Source organism: Lissotriton vulgaris, chromosome 8 (assembly GCF_964263255.1).
Source record: "Lissotriton vulgaris chromosome 8, aLisVul1.2, whole genome shotgun sequence".
Classification (NCBI taxonomy): domain Eukaryota; kingdom Metazoa; phylum Chordata; class Amphibia; order Caudata; family Salamandridae; genus Lissotriton; species Lissotriton vulgaris.
This window is the reverse complement of record NC_141696.1, coordinates 1,329,451,725-1,329,472,938: the sequence shown is the minus strand read 5'-3', so window position 1 is coordinate 1,329,472,938 and position 21,214 is coordinate 1,329,451,725. Positions and strand designations below refer to the sequence as shown.

The window sequence follows — 21,214 nt, the reverse complement described above, 5'->3', positions numbered from 1 at the left end:
AAAAATGGCATTGGGGATGGTGTTCCCGTGGCCCATCCAGCGGGGATTAATAATGAAAAGGGCAAGACACTGCCAGTTTTTTGGGACAGAATTGGGATCCTCAGTCCAGTCAAAAATAAACTACAACTTTGGGCCCCTCTAGAACCCCCCCCCCACCAATCCTAGGGGAACAGGGTATCCCTACCCTGCCACCATACATTTTTTTCATCTTGTTTGAGTACACAGAGATTGAGTCCCTGACTCCTAAAATGGCTGTTGCCACATCTTTGTTGATGTGGTGGCGCCAATCAAAAATTATCTTTTTAATCTGTCGGCAACGTGGATCCTCTACGGCATGAAATAGACATTAATTTTGAAGCTTAATATTTTAGAAAATACTGAACAGATTTTCACCAAATCACAAAAAGCATGCTTTCTGGACCAAGATCTAGCTTTATGTCAAAATGAGTGCAATTCCATTGAGTCATTTTTGAGGTATCGTTGTTCAATTTTCCTTTGGAAAACTACATGGGGAAAATGCATTTTGGAGCCCCGCTTTCTCTCGGCCCCCTCTTGTTGGATCACCCCAAAACTTTCCAGGAAGGAGCTGAGGTAGTTAAGACTTTTTTGGGGACGTTTAGTGAAGATTCACCAAACAGGGTCATGTTATATGCAAACCAAAAAATCTATTTCCTAAGGAAACGTGGTCATAAATAAAACCACCCAGTGGTGTATCCTCAAGATGCATATATGTAAGTGTAAATCAGTACTTACCTATATAGACCATATGATATTGTGGCACTCGATAACCTCAAGGTAGATAAATATGGAGTTAAGAATAGTAAATGCAGACTTACTAAATATATTTACCCTCTGGATATTGAGGTACTTGTCATTTTGGCAGGTTGATATTTGTCCTTTGTATTTATACCAGGGCTTAATTTATGCCAGTGCTTTCCGGTGCTTGGCCCCAGCACGTAATTATTAGGGCCTTGTCTACACTCAAAGCTTCATTGCATAGATTTTGATGAAGTTTCTGCACAGAGTGTGTGTTACGGTGAACCGGGTTGCTCAACTTTGTTGTAACAGTCAACTGCTGACTACACCAGGTCAAGAGCCTGACTTGGAAGGCAGCCTTGAGCCCTCTCTGTCATCAGTGTCATGATGACGTGGGAGTCGGGAAAAACTGTGTGCTGCAGCAGTGCTGCTCTACCTTGAGTTGATGGACACTGGTCTGGCTCGCGATCGTTCGTCTCCCGCACAGTGGCACTGTCTGCTACTACTGCTAAGTGCTAAGGGGCTAAAGGGGGGGGGTGGGTACTGTGATGAAGTGCCAGGACTCAGGAGGTTAGTACACTACTAGTCTACAGTTACTGACTGTTGTACAACATCATGAACAGAGAAAGTGCTGCTGCGTAAGTAGTACTGTTGTGCTCTGGACTGGTGTGTTGCAGACCCCAACTGGGGACATTTTTTTAAATGTCTGGGAAGGCGCCAAATCACGCCGGTTAGGTCAGGTACAAGTACAACAACTCGCAGTTTGTATGTCTGCATATGCTGCGCTGCGCTGCCGGTACCTGGACAATGGATGGCCTGGGAGGGAGGATAGCGGTGCGTCCAGTGACTGTCTGTGTCAGACAGACAGTCCATGACCGACGACTGTGTCCGGTGTCTTCAGTGCTTCTCAATTTCTCCAGAGAGTCGGTGTCAGTCTCACGACGCACTGACCGCACGGCCGCCACAGCACAGAAGGCAGGAGCACAGAGTCACAGACCCAGTACTCCGGCGTGGTGGCGTCATATCGGCCTCGGCCAGCGAGCTAGTGGGAGCCTGCCTGGCTGGTTGGCCTGCACTGGCTGAGACGCTGAGCCCAATCACCCAGTGGAGAAAAATAAATGGAGATGGAGATTCAGATTCAGATTCATGAATGAAAATGTGAATGAATCTCAATCTTCATAACTCAAACAGCCAATGTGTGTCTACTCTCTGTGATCACTTATGAAGATGATCATACTGTGTGTTGTTAATGATGGCGTAGCGAAGGCCGCGGCAGTGGTCCTGCAGTGTTCCCGGCCCAGTGGGCGGGGCGGGAGACTCGGGACCGGTCAATGAATTGGGCTGGATTTTAGTTCTGCAGGGTTTGGGGCTGTGCGGCAGGAGGCAGCATGCGCAGATTTCATTGCGCATTGCCATGCCCCAGCAAAACCGCGCACAGCCGCACCCCACCACCAACAATACCCATCTTCGTGGTTCAATCAACGGCCCACGGCCTTGCAACTCACCTCGGTCACAGCCAGCGCGACCCGATGACGACATGGGTGTTAAGGCACGGGCAGTGGCAGCAGAGCCTATAGTAGGCAGTACCGCTCGGCGATCAGGTCAACACAGCACCCTGTGACCCAGGTGAGGCACGCACTTCGCACCGCAGGCTGCAGCCCACAGGCAAGATGGCACGACCGTAGGCCACGCCGCCCGCCAATCCGAATTCGTTAATAAAGCAGGCTACACTGGCTGCTACTACTACAGCACAGCGGGCCAGCAGCTTAAGGCAGTGCTGTGCTGCTGTGGTGTGGATGGACTACAGACTCTGTCTGCAGTCAGATGCTGCAGTCCCAGCCAAGCGCGGCCACTTTGTTTAACTACTTCTTTAAATAGTAGCGTATAGTAGTACTGTCTGTAGCCGGCATGCGCCCGCGGCCCGCCCCATTCCATGATCATGATATGATGGCTGCCAAGTCGAGAATGCCTGGAGAGATTCATGATGGATGAATCTCATCGATCTTCTCATCTAGACTCAGACTACTCAGTTGAGTAAGTTCTTCTAACTTCTCCTCAAATTTGAAATGAAACTGAAACTGTTGGTATCTTGGTAATCTTGATGGCGTAGTAGCGGTAGCGGGCTGGCGACGGCCGAGGCCACCCTTAGTTTACTGTTGAGTGTTGCCGGCCCGGTGGGCGGGTCGGGACTCGGGAAGGAGAGTGACACTGATTTGGGATGTTTTATTGGTTCTGTGGGGGTTGGCCGTTGGGGCTGCCTGTGTGCACTGCGCACGCAGTAGGCACTGGCAGCATGCGCACTTTCATTTGTTCAGCATTAGTTTAGCCACACCCCAGCCAGGGTGGCAGCAGTGCCGCCCCCCAGCACACCGAGTCATGTGACTGATCCATCTTACTGGGTGGGTCCGTTTAACAACTTCACTGCCAGTGCCAGCCAACCAGCGCGACCCGAAGTTGGCGTGCTGCGTTGAGGACTGGCAGCAGCTACTACTAGTACTGTGTGTTGTGTTGTAGTAGCCTGCCAGGAGCCAGTACGATAGTACCGGCGGCGGTAAGAGCACCAGGTGGAGCGAGGTGAGACAGCCAGGCTGGGCTGGCAGAGTGGCAGTGGCAGGCCTAATGCTGCCATTTAGCCATTAATGTGTCTTGGGCAACCCAGCAGCTTTCTGCCAGCTGCAGGCAGAGCATGGTAGCAAGAGGCCGTGAGGTGAAGAATAACTTAGAAGATGATAGAAAAGAGAGAAAAGGGTAGAAAGCAGAGAGAGCGAGACAGAGGTAAAAAGGGGTGGGGGTGTGAGATGTGCCGTGAGGTCACATACCAAGAAAGAGATGACAGAGCAAGAGATGGGTGAGGAGGGAAGGAAAGATATATAGAAAGATAGAGTTGAGGGCGGGACTAGGTAGAGAGAAAGTAAAGACAATTAGAGTTAGAGGTAGACAGGGCCCGGAGGGGTGTGGGGGTTAGAGAGAAAAATAGAAACAAGTAAGAGAGAGAGAATGCTGGGGACTCTGCTACATTATTACACGTCTGTGATTGTTCAACAACTTTGGGAGATATGTTTGTAATTTTTGTGACAACAAGGTTATGGTGAAAATGTACTCTATTTTGCAGTTGGGTGCCTTTCTTTGATATTTTCATGCTTTCTGGCCTGAATGGCTTTGTGTGAGGTTTTCATGCTTTTTGGCCTGGGTGCTTATGTCAGGTCAAGGTCATTGACCCTTTTCAATGCTTTAGTGATTTTAGATAATTTATTCTAAAAGTGTGCTTCAAATGCACTTTAGATTTAATATTTATCAAAATGTTCACAGGGCAGGGGTACCGACTATCAAAACCTTACTATGGGGAAGGCTCCCTTTCTGAAATTCAGATCAGGTATTATATCTGACTTTTAGCAGTGCCAGTCGAAGATGTGGGTGGAGCTAAAAGAGTAAATGGGTGGAGCCTGTGGAGGAAGTGGGTGGGGCCAGAGAAAAGTAGGTGTGGCCGCCAACAAACATTTGAGCACCTGCACTTCATATTTTACAAATTAAGCACTGATTTATACATGCAACTAGTGATATCGATAGTCAGTGCAATCTATCAGAATGTTATTCCTGTACAATTGAAAGGGCAACTCATAAAATATTTCTCAACAAATGGGAAGCAGATTTCTCAGTGTCCCAATATTACTCCTGCTGCTTATAGAGAAGAGAAAAGTGAAGTAGTGCTGGTGCCCAACAATCACCCAGGAAATGTGAGGACATTCACAATGGCTTATTCAACGTGTTTTCCTACAAATGTAATGTTGAATAGAAAGCTATCATTTTTCTCGTATGGGGCAATGGGGTTGTTTACAGGAGGAGGCTTCTTCCTAACAGTACCCTTTGTTCCGAAAGAAATCATGATGTCGGCAGTGCCACTGCGTAGTCTGGTAAAGTTCAGGGGTGTCACCTCACTCCAAACTCTGAAGGCCTTCTTGATGGCTCGATCCACATCAGCGTGAGTCATGTCCGGTGTATAATTCTCAATTCTGTTCAAAATATAAAGTTGGCAATAATGTACTTATCACATTAGGCATAGTTCGAAAATATATGTATTTCAGTGCTTCATTTGTAAAAAAAACAATAAGTGCCAGGGCCCTCATCCGGAGGCCACTGCAGCTTTCACCACCCATTGCCCCTGCTAGCGCGGCCAAAGACAGTACCAACACAACAACTAACCATCACCCTCCTACAAGTGTGACAAACCAGACTATTCCATACCCTAAAGCTATAGGAATTGCTAGGGCTGAATGTATTATTCGTTTTTAATATATATTGAAATAATGAACAACAATTGTGTGCTCATCTCTGGATTGCACAAATAGCACCACCACGTGGCAGACTGTCATAAGAGGCAGTGTTGAGAATTGAGTGTCAGCCAGAGCGCAGGAAACCACTGGCTCAAGTTAAGCACTGATGTATTTGCATGTCTGCGGCTCCAGTTTGAGACTGTTCTCGTGATTACAGTACATATAAACAGACAGAACAACGTTATGTGAAAAATCCCAAAATATACAATGTAAAATACAAGCTGTTGCAGTTTTGCAACTTTCCAAAAGGCAAAGTGACACCAGAAATACATTGACAATGGAATTGAATAGCTTCCAAGCTTAATGGCTTCTCCGGGGGTGGGACGGCAAGCTCATGCCCCAGCTCCATTTTTCCTGGTCTCCCCTTGCGCCCCCACCTTCACAGCTGCTGAATGTGCCAGTAGGCGACACAGAAAAAACAAATAGGCGCTGCACTATGGCACACACATTATATATATTTAATTTCAGAAAGCAAGGATAGTCCTGTCTGTTTCACAGAGAGCACGTCCACTTTTAGATTCTGTAACCGTGCATCCTAAATTTGCAACAAGTTCCTAACTAGCAGTAGGAAAGTAGTTTTCAAAAGTGTAGCAGGCACTGTGGCTCCACGGCACTGGGCTTTGAGAGGGCCACTACATCCCAATTATAGCATTTATTTACTACCCAGCTTGGTGGTAGGCAGTGCTTAATTTGTAAAATAAAATTAAGTTGCAGGGTCCAAGCTATTTAACACACGGCCACAACAGCTGACACAACGCAAATATCACTTTAAACTTCAGGTGTAAGGCTGAGGGTTGTGTCCTTTTTTCTTTAGATATATTTAAAAGTTAAATGCACCCCTGATGAACTTTCCTTAAAAAAACACATACAGCACCACCATGTATTGTATTCTCTGGTGTTTACAAATAAGTGCCACTGCCCAGCAGCGTAAAACACCAGGATAAATTAAGCACTGTTAGGGGGCCCTTTTGTTTTACTTGCATTAGGGCCCTTAACACTCTCACTCCACCGCTGACTAACAGAAAGTTTCCGCAGAAGCATCTATTTTAATATTGGTGATAATATTCGGAAACAGACGACCACCGCCAAATTACAAGCACGGCAGAGGTTCCAAGGCAATTTCTCGTCTACATTTGGAGCAATATTTTTAGCAGCCGATTAGTGTAAATATTACTTTAGCACTGGTTTTTCTTTGCAAAAAAGTAATCTGTGCACTTCTCAGGCAGCACACATGTTGGTGCAGTATTCACCCAACACAAGTGCAGCCAAGTGAACGGGAAATGCACAACTGATGCAAACAGACAAGCTGGCCACTGCAACATTTTGTTGGCGCACTGGTCAGTCAAGTCAAATATCATGTCTGCACTTGGAATGTGGTACAAAAGTTTGGAGATAATTGAACAGTGTAATAAATGGAATCTGGAGTTTGCTGCTGAAGTTCACATTCATAGCTTAATTCAAAGAGCAGGTTTATTATATACAGCTCTGCTGCTCATTTCGATGTCTGCGTTTTCTGAAAATGCGCAAGCCTCGTATTTAACAGAGCTATAGAGGCCATTTGGGCTGGTCATCCTGTGAGCCGCCTGCCATTTGGTGGTCTACAAAGGTATAGATGCATAACTTAACCCTACATATACAAATATATTTCAAGGGAGGCGGGCTTTCAACAGGAACTGACGTCAGGAGTCTATTCCATAATCACGAGGAGAGGGATTAAAGAACAAGGCTGCTGCTACTTACCTCGCAGTCCAAAAAAACACTATATTCACACCAGAAAAAGTGTATGCTCATGCTGTATCAAGTCAAGAAAGCACACACAGTTGGTGGTTTTGCACGCGGGAACAATCCATTCTCTAGTATTTTTATATTACAAGAACTGAAAATATATGTAATTTTGGAAAACGCGTGAGTAAATTCAGATGTTGTGTCCACATGAGTAATAGGTTGCTCCCTTGTAATCCCATATAAATTCTATCCGGATGCTGTTAGCCCGGTTACAGTGCATAATTTGTGCTGCTGGTTTCAGGTGCTCGGCGCCGCCACTTAATTGTCAACACCGGCTCTACTGCCAGTCCAGCACATGGTGGTGCTGTCTTTTTAAATTTGAGAGGAGTACGACAGCGGTGTTTATTAGGTTAATATGCATTGAAAACAAACAGATACTAGCCTCTTATGTCATTATTATAGCTTTGTGTGGCCTGAAATAGTCTGAAGTGTCACACTTGTAGGAGTGCGATGGTTAAGTGTTATGTTGGTACTGTCATTGACAGTGCTGGCAGGCTATGGGTGCTGCAGAGGCCTTCCGAGAATGGTCCTGGCACTTTTTTTTTTACAAATTAAGCACTGCCCTGTTACCTTTGTTAGCTGAGACGTGCCTTATCTCATATTCCTATTAATATGATATTTTGGTGGGGCTCTCTTATTCTACAACCAGGGCCACTGGAATTATGTAATTGTGCAGCCGCTGCAATTTCACATAATTTTAGTTTTTCCGCATTTGCCACATAATCCATCATCTGCTGCATAATCTGCAGATTTTAACAAAAGAATTGGTTCTAGCTCAAACGGTTCAAATGTTACTAAAAACTCAGCAACACGTTGCTGCGCAGTGGAAGATCCTTTGCAAAGTTGGAATGGTCATCTTTCTGTTGCATATTGCTATATTTGGGAGTTACTGGCACTAGAAAGGTGCAACTAATGCCCAAACACTGCTTCGACAATGGCTCAAAATGCAGACAGCTGACAGACCTCTCCTAAAAAGAACAGACCAACAACGTGCACTGAGTACTAGGCAGTGCACCACACTAGCTGGCAACTAAATCCCGCCTCGAACTGTATCTGTCAGACTCTATTACAGAGAGGTGCCCAGGCCGTCGCTATTCTGTGTATATCACAGTCACACACTGTCTGCTTACCTGTAGGTCAGGTTAAATCGTGGCCATTTCAGACTTCTAGGGAAGACGTTGTATTCGCCCACGTCGGGGACGCCACACCGTGGCTGCTTCATCACCTCCAGCGTATCCTCGTCGAGTTTGCCCGTCACCTCCAGATCGAAGAAAGCTTGCATTTCCCGGAGCTTTGCTGCCAGGGCGTTCCCTCCTTTCTTGGTCATTATTCCCGCATGGTCAGAAGCAACGTAGAACGTTTTCAGATATTTCTATAAAACAAAAAGACATGTTTGTTTTTACAATTCCTCAAACTCACATGTGGTTGGGTACAATAAAACATGTCCTTATATAGCACACAAATGCCAACCTAATCTTTTTCCAATCTCCCGGTTTTGTGCGGCAAGAGGCATCTGGGGATACAGAGGGTTGCACAGGGTCACACAGTTGGATAAAGCTAGGAAACATGGTTGCGGGAACAAAGGATTAGAAAGAATAAAATACCTCTGCTAAGCTCAGCTCTTGCTCAGTCACGTCAGAGTCCCGCTCATGGGGCACAGGGACTGGCAGGCCGAAAGCCAGGCTCAGAAAGAAGATGGCGGCGGACAGCACTGAAGGCATCATGATCACGTCTTAAACCTCTGGCCCCTCTGAGGTGCCCGACTACAAGCAGCTGCTTTTATGCCGCCGAGCAGTGAGTCACCTCGGGGGAGACATGCACCAACTTCCATGTGTAGTCACTGCACGGTAAACATGCTCGCTGCCTTTTTAACTCCCACAGGGGGCCTGTGGTTTGTGGTGAAAAGAAGAAAGGTGCATACAGCAAACCATCTGCAACTCCAGAAATGAACGACAGACCCGAGGGTTATGTAAACATGCTCTCAGCATATTTCTACTGGCAACGTCTGAGAGGAACACGCTGTTGAACCGAGTACATTTAGGCTTTTCATGACCATGCACACACAAATTGGGCTGCCTTGCTGTTATTCATTAAAGCAAGATTGGCTGAGTGAACTTTTGTGTAAACTCATTTTGGGATCATTTATAGTTAATACAAATATTTTTCAGTCTCTTTGGTGGAATTGTGAGAATTCGGCTTTGAAGTTTGCTTTTCATTTTACCATAATTTTTGAACTGATGTCTCAGAAAAGAAACTTTGGCATCAAACTGAAGGCCCGCTGCTAATTCTCAGCTGCACAGAATGATCCTCTCTGGGAATGGTGTAATTTTAGGAGTGTATCCAAAAGTGTCAGCGAGAACAGTGATGACGTTCCAAATTATAACCTACATTTATGAATTTGTGTAAGTTAGGACTTTTTCCAAATTCATATCGGTAACAGCAGGATTTATGCCCAATACATACATTGTATACATCCCGTGTCCAAGTTCATGGTATTCACCAACATATTCAATTAAGTCCATTCTCTGAAACTTATATTTGTCTAACGAACGCCAGGCAGTCATTATGTTTATGTGAGGAAAGTTCACCAATTCAATAATTTCCACCTCGCATATTTTTCACATTAAATATTTTTTTCTCATGGACGACATGCTGCACACGTTTAATACAACTGTGAAAACTGGTGTGTGTGCCAGTGATTCTATTACTACAGAGTGCATTTAGCTGGGAGGTATTTTTCATATTAAATGTTTTGCATTTTATCGGCATTAACTTGTAAGTATGCAATTGTTGTTAACTGTGTATTATTCATGGTTAGATTGACCATACTTCATGTAGGCCTGTGTTTAAAGTGGTTAACATTGGTTGCCATCTTGTTTGATGATGTAAACATTTATTTCTACTATGTTGAATTTCAAAGCTGTTGAACATGGTGTTCTGTTTCTTACCTTCTCATTAGAATGAAACGTTTTCTTTTGTTGTAATCAGTGCTGAATATGATAATCGCTCTTAGATTAATTAGACTCTTAGAGTATATCCAGTCATATCCCTTCCCTGTGTATATAGAGATAACTCTAATCACTAGTATATGCAGTAGACCTTTGTGCTATCTACCATTCCTATGTGACTCTTAAAGTATATCCATTTATATCTCCTTGTGTGACTTTACATCTTGTACATTTGCAATTTTTTCTCTGTTTGTATCCTTTATGTAACGATGTAATCCTAAGTCCTTATGTTTTTCAACTGGTCCTTATGTAAAGCGCTCTGACACCTTCGGGTAAAGTTCGCGCTATATAAAATCGCATAAATAAATAAAATAATCTGGGAATACACCTGCAGAGTACAGACTTGTTTAATGTATCTTGCTTTGTTGCAGATAAATATAAGTTTGAAGGACCCTGAGAGAAGCTGTATTGTGGAGAAACGATTTGAGCTCAAGGCTGTATCTTTTCACTCTAACTTGATTGGATCGTTTCATGAGAACTATGTGCAGGTGTAGCAAATGTTAGAACTGTGTGATTTTAGCCAGTGCACAGTAGTTTGCAGGTCAGAACGCTTATAGACTGCTTATTGAGCAGACTTTTTTCCAGACCTTAAATAAAGCAGAACAGAGTAGGGTACCCTGTTTATGGAACAACCGACTTCTACATGTTTCACTGAGGTGATTCTATGCTAGGTTGTCCTCATCTTTTATAACTTGATTTTAGCTTCATATTGATTGATGCATATTGACTTCTAATTGACACTAACTTGATGATTTTGAATTATGGGCCTGATTAAGAGTTTAGTTTAGCCAATCTTGACTGCCGGCTAGCCCATCAGATAAAGAGTTTTGGAGCTGATGGAACTTATTTGTGTGGGCTCACTCATTGCAGTCAAACTTGTGTTTGGATGTTGAAGCGGCACCGCCTGGGTCGCGAGTTGAGCCCCGCTGCCTTGCCGTCCTGCTGAGACGCCAAGCGACGTAGCAGCTTCGGGGACAGGTAATGTCGATGTGGGAAGGAAAGAGCATGAAAAGGCGGCAAGATGTTTCCTTTGCAACCCACTGGGGAAAAAGACTGTGATAATGAGAATAAACGCACGACAACTCACATGAGTAATACTACAAGCACTACAACTACCGAGAGGCCATGGGGTGGCCACGCCCACATGGGTGGGGTGTTAAAAACTTCATTTGGTGCTTTTTGCCGGAGCGTTTCATTCACCAGGAAGTCAGTTGCCCATGAAGAAGTGCAGCATAGCACGAAACGCGTCGGGCTGAACTTTCAATTTTGAGCAAGGCACTCTGCTGGTTTGTTATTGCTTCCTCCATTGAACATGTGGCTGATGGAACTTACCTGTGCGGCCTCACTCATTGCAGGCAAACTTGTGTTTGGATGTTGAAGCAGCACCGCCTGGGTCGCGAGTTGAGCCCCGCTGCCTTGCAGTCCTGCTGAGACGCCAAGCGACGTAGCAGCTTCGGGACTGGTAATGCCGATGGGGGAAGGAAAGAGCATGACAAGGCGGCAAGATGTTTCCTTTGCAACCCGCAGGGGAAAAAGACTGTGATAATGAGGATAAACGCAGGACAACTCACATGAGTAATACTACAAGCCCTACAACTACCGAGAGGTCATCTTCATTGCTTTTATACTTCATTGGTTCATATTTTAGTTGTGAATCTGTGTTTTTTGGTAATACCATTTACAGAGGAGGCTAATTTAAATGTTCTGTACATTTAAAAGTTTAACTTTGTGGGTTTTTTTGAGAAACAAAATGATTTTTTATTGTTTTGGAATGTATTTTGACATATATTATATTTTCTGTGATGTTTAGGGTATCAATATTGTCAAAACGTTAGTTTTTTCACAATTCTTTTAATGTTTGCTCGTTATTTTGACGTTAAATATTTTGGTTTGATATTGTTGTTAGCAATATTGTGCAATCAGTATTTCTGTTTTTTGCATTATCGATATTTTGGTAATTGTTGTGTTTGTAACAATATTTGTGCACTACAATGTATTTGATATTGTGACATACAACTTCAATTCTATAGAGTTTGAAATGTGAATTTAAGTGTGTATCGTATTAATTTAAGGCTAATTAATATGTGTTGTTTAGGACATATGCTTCTGCATACACAACCTGTTAGTTCCAGTCCAAGCAACTGTCAAAGTCATACAGTGTGGGGGGAAATTCTCCTTCTATACAACCACATAACGAGGCCCATATACCTCGAAATGGGATGCTTAATACTAGTTCTGCCCCGCTAGCTTACAACGTTTTGGTTATTGAAATTTGGCACGTGAAAGCCTAGTGAACTGTAAAATTAGTGGTAAACCATCCTCATGGTACAAGAATCTTAAATCAGAGGCATAATGTAATTCATTGTAAACAGAACACCTGCTGATGGGGCCCTGTCAGCAGGCCTAAAACCACAGAATATGTAAAAACTGAGGGGGTTCAAAACATCTGGTCAACAACTTAGGCAGGTAGAATTTACCAAAGTTTGCTTCCAGGGAGTCCGCCTTGCAAGGTTGCTGTGGGAGTTTCTCCTAGACAAATCTTATATAAATATATATATATAACAACTCTCTCACAATCTACTTCGGTCTACCAGGGGCATTTCTTACTGCCCCCATCTGAAGCCAAAGGCTTAAGAAGCAGTGGGATTGACGTCAGAAGAGATAGTAAACTAGATAACAAAATTAGTAGTAGACAGTGTGTTTGGCAGGACATTCAAAAGAGCCTATCCAGTTACAAATTAGGCTATTGTAGAGCAGTCACCTTTATCGTTTGATGTTTGCTTTAGTGAAATTGCTGTATTCACTGCTTACTATTTAGTCAAGTGGTAACCTTATTAATACTGAATGTTCTCTTAATGTATGATATACTTGCAGATGTGATGAATGCTACAAGAGAAGTTGTCACACTAAACAGTGGAACAAAATTGTCTACTAAATGGGGCATATTTCGTACTTCTTTTGGTAGGGGGCACTGGTCGGAACTGGCTAGCACCTTCCCTATAGGTGCTCCCCTAAAGGAGTCCGCATGTGCCCATGCACAGACACTAAGAGCTTGGGTAGCAGTCTGCATATGGTGCACCTGTTCAGGTGTGCATATACATGAGCTGAAGCGTTTACATCCTTTTTAACAAATATTGCGGTAGATATGCACCGCTGGAGGCTTTGACTGATGTAAGAAAAAAGATGACTCTACAACCCTCTCCCCCCCCCCCCCCCTCCCTTCAGCTCCAGCTCTTTGGGTTGTGTTTTTCCAGTATGTTCTCTGTATGATAAATTGAACAGCATCTTGAAATCAGTTAGCTAATTCAAGCAAATGGTCTTTGAGTTTCCATGGGAACATACATTTATCAGTGTATTAGTTTGACCTGTAGTCAGTCTAGCATATGCTTGAGCTCCTCTGTTCTGGAAAATGATATAGACTCAAATGAGATATTTTCATGAATGGGGCCTGTTTGGAAACCCCCTCTCCACATTGTGAGGGGAGCTAAAGGAACAGATTTCAAATGCCTTGGAAACTCGTGGTATCTCTATAGGAAAATAATTAGGCTCTTATTCCAAGGTAAACTGAAATTCTGAATTAATCCGTATTCCTAGCAATTGTGCGACAGTGTTACTGCACCTGGATGGTTTTCAGGTGCATTTCAGCAGGCCAAACTTGCAGAAATGTGTCCTGAGAAAATAGCCCTGAGCCTATCCTCAAGGCACTGGTAATTCCAGGTGCTAAATTACTGAGACAGAACTTTCATCCTGTTCGCAATTATTCAGTACATTGAGGCCCTCGTCCCAGTTTTTCCAGAGGGCGTGAGTGGAAGCGGAGATTGTGTCCAAACTCGGAATTCTGAGGGATACGATAACTTTATATGCGGGATAACACGTGCTGAATTACTGCTGAATTTTCAGTGTCAAATTCGTAGGTCAGAGTTGCAGGAGTTACACTCTGGGAAATGACTCATAATGTGGCAATGAGTCACATGCCGAAACCCTGTTACTGGGCCATTAATAGACCAATTACAAAGGGCCACAGGGTGCAAGCTGTCTGTGGAACGCACCTTTAAGTTAGTTCCTCTACCTTTTAATTCTAAAGTTCAAGCATTATCCAGGTAAGACCAACCCAGCAGCATAACCGTGGCACATATCAAGCACTATTTTGTTCACACTTCCACTATGCCCGGCAACATCAACCAAGTTATTTGTTTACAATTGTACACCCCCCAAACACCTGCAATTATGAAATAAAAATAGATCGTTTTTGTGGAGTCTGGCATTCCAAGACATACCCTTCGGTAACTGAAAGAAAAATAAACCGCAACTGTATTGCTGGAAGCTCATATTAAGTAATGATGGATAAAATGCTTCAATTTTCTTTAATTGAGCTAGGGAGTTTCAAAAATGTGCAATCTTTCTTGACAACTTTAACCAGACAAGAAACAGCACAAGGCAGACTGAAATAAATCGGAATGAAAAACAAAATGTACATAACTCCCCACCCTTCCAATGCACATACCTACCGCATGATCTCACGACCATGACAGGATATTTTCTGCTTTTGCACTTTATTTGACTGCTCGCTTATATTTAACACCTTTCATGCTGCCGTTGGCCATTGGCCAACGGCAGCACTACCTTGCTGGTGCTGCCGTCGGCCAATGGCCGACGCAGCCCGCCTTTTTTTAAAACGGCCGCACTGCCGCGAAATCGCGAGAGCAGCCAACGGGTTAAAATACCGTGAGGACCTAGGGCCCTAGGGCCACATGTACAAACCTTTTTGCGGGCTCAAATGGGCCGATTCACAGAAAGGAGTTTTTGCCATGTACGATTCGATAGCGATTTGGCAACTTGCTACCGAATCGCAATTTGGGTTTTGCGATTTGGTATTAGCAACTCGCTGTGCCATGTATGAATGTTTTGCAACTAAAATGTTTTTGCAAAACATTAACTTTTTACCACAAAGTTCAATTTGGTGGTAACCCATTCGCAAACTGTAAGTGGTCCCCAGGAGACACCTTCCCCTTTGTGCATGCCTGATAAAACGTTTTTTAAGACCAAGCAGTGGTCCCACGGACCACGGCATACTCTTAAAAAATAAAAATAAAACATTTCATTTTTCTTTTAGATACCCATCCTGTTTTCTTTTAAGGGCTTCATTCAAAAAATGTTTTGCTTTATTTAAAGATCAAATATATAATTCCCTTTTGGTACACCTATACGGAAACATTCCACATATTCTCACTTATTTCCCACTCCAGTTTACAGACACAAAACTGAACCGGATATTAAAACACTTATAAATACTATTTAATAAAAAGGAAACGGATTCATACATATATCAAAACATTGCTAAAAACATAAATAATAAATATTTCTTATGGTGTTTTAGAACAATGGAAAGAGCTTCCCAAAAGACAATCACATTTAAATGAGAACGAGGGTGTCGACGCGTTTTGGTTGATTAAAATAATGAAACCACCTTCCTCAGGACCAAAAACTACCTGTTCTTTAATCAATCAACAGATCTTAAAGGAGAGGAGAGCAAAAATAGTTTTTGATCCAGAGGAAGGTAGTTTCATTAGTTTAATCCACCAAAATGTGTTGACGCCCTGGTTGCCATTAAATTTGTATTGCACTGAACACTGTCTTGATAAAGCTTTGATGATTTACATGATGTTCAGTTGATATATGTTTACGAATTAATGTATTTAATAACGTATGTTTTTGCCTTTGGAAAGCTCTTTCCATTGTTTTAAAGAAAACATATGATGTGTGTATTATTTATGTTGTCCGTATAGGTGTACCAAAAGGGAATAATAAATTTGAACTCGAGTTACACCTGGTGCCTTGTCCTTTTGGGTTTCGCAAGAACCCTCTCACTGAATCTTTGCTTTATTTAAAACCAAACACAGACATGGTGGTCTGCTGTCCCCAGCAGGCCACCATCCCTGTGTTTTAGCAATTCCCAAAGGATCGCAAATTGTGACCTACCTCATGAATAATAATGAGGTAGGTCTACTTGCTGCCCTCTGGGATTTGAAAATGAAACTCAATAGAGTTTCATACAAGGAATCACAATTTAGAACTCACACTTTCTAACTTACGTACATGTGGCCCATAGTACCTTGGTTCCCTCTGCCCTCGCTGTCATGTATGGTTTCAGCTCACTGTAATCCTCTGATTTCACTGCTAGTCTCTGATTACTTTCACCCACCCACACAATTTCACTGGCATGTTTAAAGCGATAACACAACCTTAATAAAGATAGTCTAAGCTGCATCACTCTATACAATAAAATAATAAGTAAGACTCAAACTGTTACTAATGCTTACAGAATACACAGAAGTCATTCTATAGGGTTAAGTAGTTCTTACAAAAACACACATTCTTTGGTAAGATTACAAAAAGGAAAGTCTTTCTAGCGATGTAAGGACGATGTAAAGCCATATATTCATTCTTCAATGCTTGAGATCTATTTTCCTGTGTGGGTTATGATAATGTGATTGATGGCCATGGTGTGTTTTTAGAGCTGTATTTTTTTTTTGTTTTTATATTTATTTATATGTACATGTTAGATGTGCGTAATTTTGTATTAATTGGGTGTGTTTAAGAGCTCTGTCAATTATTTAAATCTATAGATGTGAATGAGTATACAGGTTCCCTGAGGATTTACAATACAGTCATTCTTCTATGCTTGACTTCGACGCCCTTTTTTTTCTCAGACTATTGTGCCTGCCAGTCAGCACCTCCAAATCCAAGCTATTCATTTGTCATGAAAGAGTTGTGGCGAGTTCAAGATAATACTTAGTATGTGCATGTGGACAAGGTGACCACTCACCTTTAACATTTTTCTAAGAGTCTCCCACTTTTCGTCACTCAGTGAGTACATGGCTGTCCCAACCCTCTGCTTCACCACATTTCCAAAGAAACTGGAATCTGTCAGACCTAACTAAAAATGCTACAAAGGGGCCAGTTTAACACATTAATAAGCTTTTCCGACATATGATCAAACTACTGTTCATGAGTTATTTAAGTAGAACACAGACGAATGTGATCCAAAAAATAGTCATTTTTTTGATTTTCCACTTTAGCTGTTATCATGGCTTAGCACTAACGCCTACTCTGAAAAATTGACAGCTCTCACAAAGGGTGACTGACCATTAGCTTCACTGGAAGAGGGATGTATGACAAAGCCATGCAATCCATTACAATGCATGGCTTTACAACGACTCATCTTTCCCACAGCATTCCTTTACCACGCAAGTCTTTACAACGCAAAACCACTTTGCCTTAGGGTAAAGTGGTGGACTTTGGTGAGGTATAAATTGCTATTTCAACTCCAGTCTAGGCAACAGTAGGCAAAGTGTTGACTTTGAAGTCCAACACTTCTTCCTCTATGGCAAGTAGTTGTAAAGACTTGCATGGTAAAGGAATGCAGTAGTAAAGATGGGTCTTTGTACAGACCACGTTGAAAAGGTAGTACGTGGTTTAGACTTCGTGGTAAATTTTGTTTCCACTGGAGTAGCAGCTTGCACCAAGACTTCAGCAAAGAGCTGTACCTGAGTTCCTTTAAATGCTAAATAAATACATTCCTGTCGATGCAGAAGGCTGCACCCTGTTTCATTGTAGGGTTCTCAAACTTTTTGTGCACTTCTATGATTCACAATTTCTCAGTAAAATAGTATCTCCTATTTAAGATCCAGTATTTAACATAGGACCTGTCCTTTGAAATATAGCCCATTTCATAAAAAGTAAATACTGTATAGATCTTCTAGATTCTTATCCTTGCGGTGCTTAAATCTTCTTCAGATTCATTGTTTTACAAAACAAGCACAGGCAAAGCAAATCGGTCTCGCTTTTCCAATGCTTTTTGGTTGCTGCTATTGGCCTTGCAGTGCTTGTAATATATTGCTGGCATTGGCAAAGATAAACCCAGAGACTGGCTTTCTTGAAAATATGTTTTCAATACTTTCAAAATAGTAGCCATGTTACGTCACACGTGTCATGGTATAACAGTGCAGCCAACATGAAAGTATTGAACATAACTTTTTTATACTGTCAAGAAGGCCACCATGTTGCGTCATACCATGTCACATCACACAACATGACAGCGATCTTGAAAGTATAGTAAGTACACTTTCAACATGTCTGGCTGCTTCTATTAGCTTTTGCAATGCTGATGCAGTTTTAAAAACATCCAGCATTAGCAAAGTTCATGCTGGAGGTGTAGACCAGAGGGCCAGCGATAAGTAAGAGTAGGAGTCTGGATCAAAAAATTACATGCTCAAAAACCTTGATGTTTAGTCCCAATTCTCCCCTGAGACCTAAGATCTTTGGTTCTGTACACATTTGGCCACATGACAATAATAAAAATGCAGTAGGGTAGGAAAAGAGATCACATCCCACCAATGGTACGGCTATGCAGACTCAGAACCTTTATTGCAACTTACACTACATTTAGCTACAGCTGGCTTTACAAGCAGAGTGACTGAGGAGGAATGAGGAGTTGGCAGGAGCAGACAAGGTAAGAACTAGGTGCATGTCTTTAAGCAGGGAAACTAGCTGGCACGAGGAAGGAACTAAATAGGAGGAGGTCTGGATGCAAACTGAGTATAGCATAGGGCAAACCCTCCACTACAATGTTGCAAGACAAGGTTGCTTCCTTTGGGATCTTCTTTTAACTGTCCCTGCTGCAGTTGACCTCGAAAGTATTTTGTGTAGCCTACTGCCATCAGTTCAGGGCACTCGACAAGCAGAAAAAAATGGCTGTCTACTTGAATTGGGAAAGAGTGCTGACACTTTGCAGGCCGGAGAAGCCACTGCCTGCCCACCCTCCCTTAGGTCTCATACTATGCCGAAGAGTTATTTTGCTGCTATAGTCTTCCTTTAACGTGAATGCTGCATAGGCACTCAGCAAGCCAAGATCTGTAATATGCAGATGCCGTCTAATTGGTTACTCCCAAAAGCAGGATATAAAGAGGAAAGACTTCCAGTCAACAGCAGGAAAAAGAAATAGACAAGATATTTATCTAATCATGAGCAAGATGTTGACCCAAAACCGATTCACTGTAGTACTGTATGCGGAGCTGTCAGCAACAGAGAGGTGAAGATGTCTGTAGGAAGACCGCAAAAAGTATGCTTTTTTTCTTAGTTTAGGTGCTACAGTATGGAAAGTTCTTCATTATGTGCTCTGGTTAGATGACTTCTTTTTAACTTTTATAAAAAATATAGATATGTTTTCTGGGTTTCTTTCCAGTACGCAGCTTGAAATTGGGTTTTAGAGAACATCTGGCCCTTAGGTCATAAGGCCTAATTTAGATTTTGACGGACGGGTTACTCCGTCACAATGGTAATGGATATCCCATCCGCCGAAATATAAATCCCATAATATCCTATGGGATTTATATTTTGGCGGACAGAATATTTATAAGTTCAAGTTCAAGTTCAAGAATTTATATAGTGCACTACTCACCCAGAGGGTCTCAAGGAGCTTGGGGAGGGGGTTCATTATTTATCGAATAGCCAGGTTTTAAGTTCTTTTCTGAAGGAGATGTGGTTCTGTGTAAGGCGGAGGTGAGTGGGGAGTGAGTTCCAGGTCTTGGCCACCAAGAAGGAGAAGGATCTACCTCCCATGGTGGATCTTTGGATATGCGGAACTGCGGCGAGGCCTTGATTGGAGGATCTTAGTTGGCGGGTGGGTGTGTAGAAGGATAGTCGAGTGTTGAGGCATTCGGGCCCTAGTTTGTAGAGGGCCTTGTGTGCGTGGGTGAGGAGACGGAATGTTATTCTCTTGTTGACGGGAAGCCAGTGGAGGTCTTTCAGGTGGCCGGTAATGTGATCTTGGCGAGGGATGTCCAAGATGAGTCTCGCTGATGCGTTTTGGATGCGTTGGAGTTTTTTCTGTAATTTGGCTGTAATTCCAGCGTAGAGTGTGTTTCCGTAGTCTAGTCGACTCGTAACCAGTGCGTGGGTGACAGTCTTCCTTGTCTCGGCGTGGATTCAATGGAAGATTTTTTGAGCATACGAAGTACGTTGAAGCAGGAGGATGAGACGGCGTTGACTTGTTTGGTCATCGAGAGTGAGGAGTCTAGGATGAAGCCAAGGTTACGTGCGTGGTCTGTGGGTATGGGTGCTGAGCCCAGATCCAAAGGCCACCAAGAGTCGTCCCAGGCAGAGGGGGATGATCCTAGGATGTGCACTTCCGTTTTGTCTGAGTTAAGTTTAAGGCTGCTGTTTTTCATCCATACGGCTACTTCTTTCATGCCTTCGTGAAGATTGGTTTTGGCGGTGTTGGGGTCTTTGGTGGGGAAAAGGATCAGCTGGGTGTCGTCAGCATAGGAGATGATGTTAAGGTTGTGTTGACGCGCGATGGAAGCGAGTGGACTCATGTAATTGTTGAAGAGGGTGGGACTGAGTGATGATCCTTGTGGTACACCGCAAATTACTTTGGTGGCCTCTGATTTGAATGGGGGAAGTCGGACTCTCTGAGTTCTCCCAGCTAGGAACGAGATGATCCAGTCCAAGGCTTTTCCTTTTATGCCGATGTTGCTGAGGCGTTGTATGAGTGTGCTGTGACAGACAGTGTCGAAGGCGACTGAGAGGTCGAGTAGAATGAGGGCCACTGTTTCTCCATTGTCGAGTAGTGTTCGGATGTCGTCTGTTGCTGCGATGAGGGCGGTTTTGGTGCTGTGTTTGGCTTGAAAGCCGGACTGTGAGGGATCGAGGGAGTTGTTGGATTCGAGGATTCTAAATCAGGCCCTTTGTCAAGATACCAACATGAGACAGAGAATCCAGTGAACTGTAACCCTCCCGTAACTAACTGAGCATTAGTCGAGGGATTTGTTTTTCAGGTAACAACAAACCCTTTCAGACTTCACACGAATAGTTAGTGAAACCCATCATAAATAGGCTCACTTAAGAACTCTAGGAAACTAGGATTATACTTTCAAGATTTATTGAAATCAAATCCTATCCCAGTGCACACAATATGAATAGTGACTATTTTACAAATAGATAGTGTCAATAATACTTCACAAGAGGTGGAATAATAGGAAACATTGTAAAATGATGCTATTGTATATCTCCATTATATCAATATCCCCAAACAGACCTTTCCATACGAAAATTCCAGTTGCAATGAGGGTTCACATTTGCATACCTTTTCTAAACAATGGAACAAATGTTCAGCAATCAATCAAATAATCAATCAATCAGGGGAATTGTAAGCGTGCTACTCACCTGGGAGGGTCGCAAGGTGCTGGGGGGGGTTTTGTCAGCTCCTTTCAGTCGAAGAGCTAGGGCCTAGATGTATCAAGCTATTTTTTGTCGCAAGCACTGCGAATCGCT

The 21,214-nt window shown here is 43.1% G+C and overlaps 1 protein-coding gene across 2 annotated transcripts in view; it reads right to left on the bottom strand.

Annotated features, from left to right (window-relative positions):
* The window catches only part of LOC147698679 (collagenase 3-like), a 35,761-nt gene extending 27,096 nt beyond the window's left edge, over positions 1 to 8,665 (bottom strand). Inside the window, exons 1-3 of one of the 2 annotated variants that reach the window (XM_086935269.1) lie at positions 8,477 to 8,665; positions 8,003 to 8,244; positions 4,618 to 4,766 (exon numbers count right to left, since the gene is read on the bottom strand). In XM_086935269.1, coding sequence (XP_086791395.1) covers positions 4,618 to 4,766; positions 8,003 to 8,244; positions 8,477 to 8,596 — 511 coding nt within the window. In that variant the 5' untranslated portion in view covers positions 8,597 to 8,665. The remainder of the gene's footprint in view (positions 1 to 4,617; positions 4,767 to 8,002; positions 8,245 to 8,476) is intronic. The other variant, XM_086935268.1, reaches the window with a different exon arrangement.
* Between the last annotated feature and the right edge of the window lie 12,549 nt (positions 8,666 to 21,214).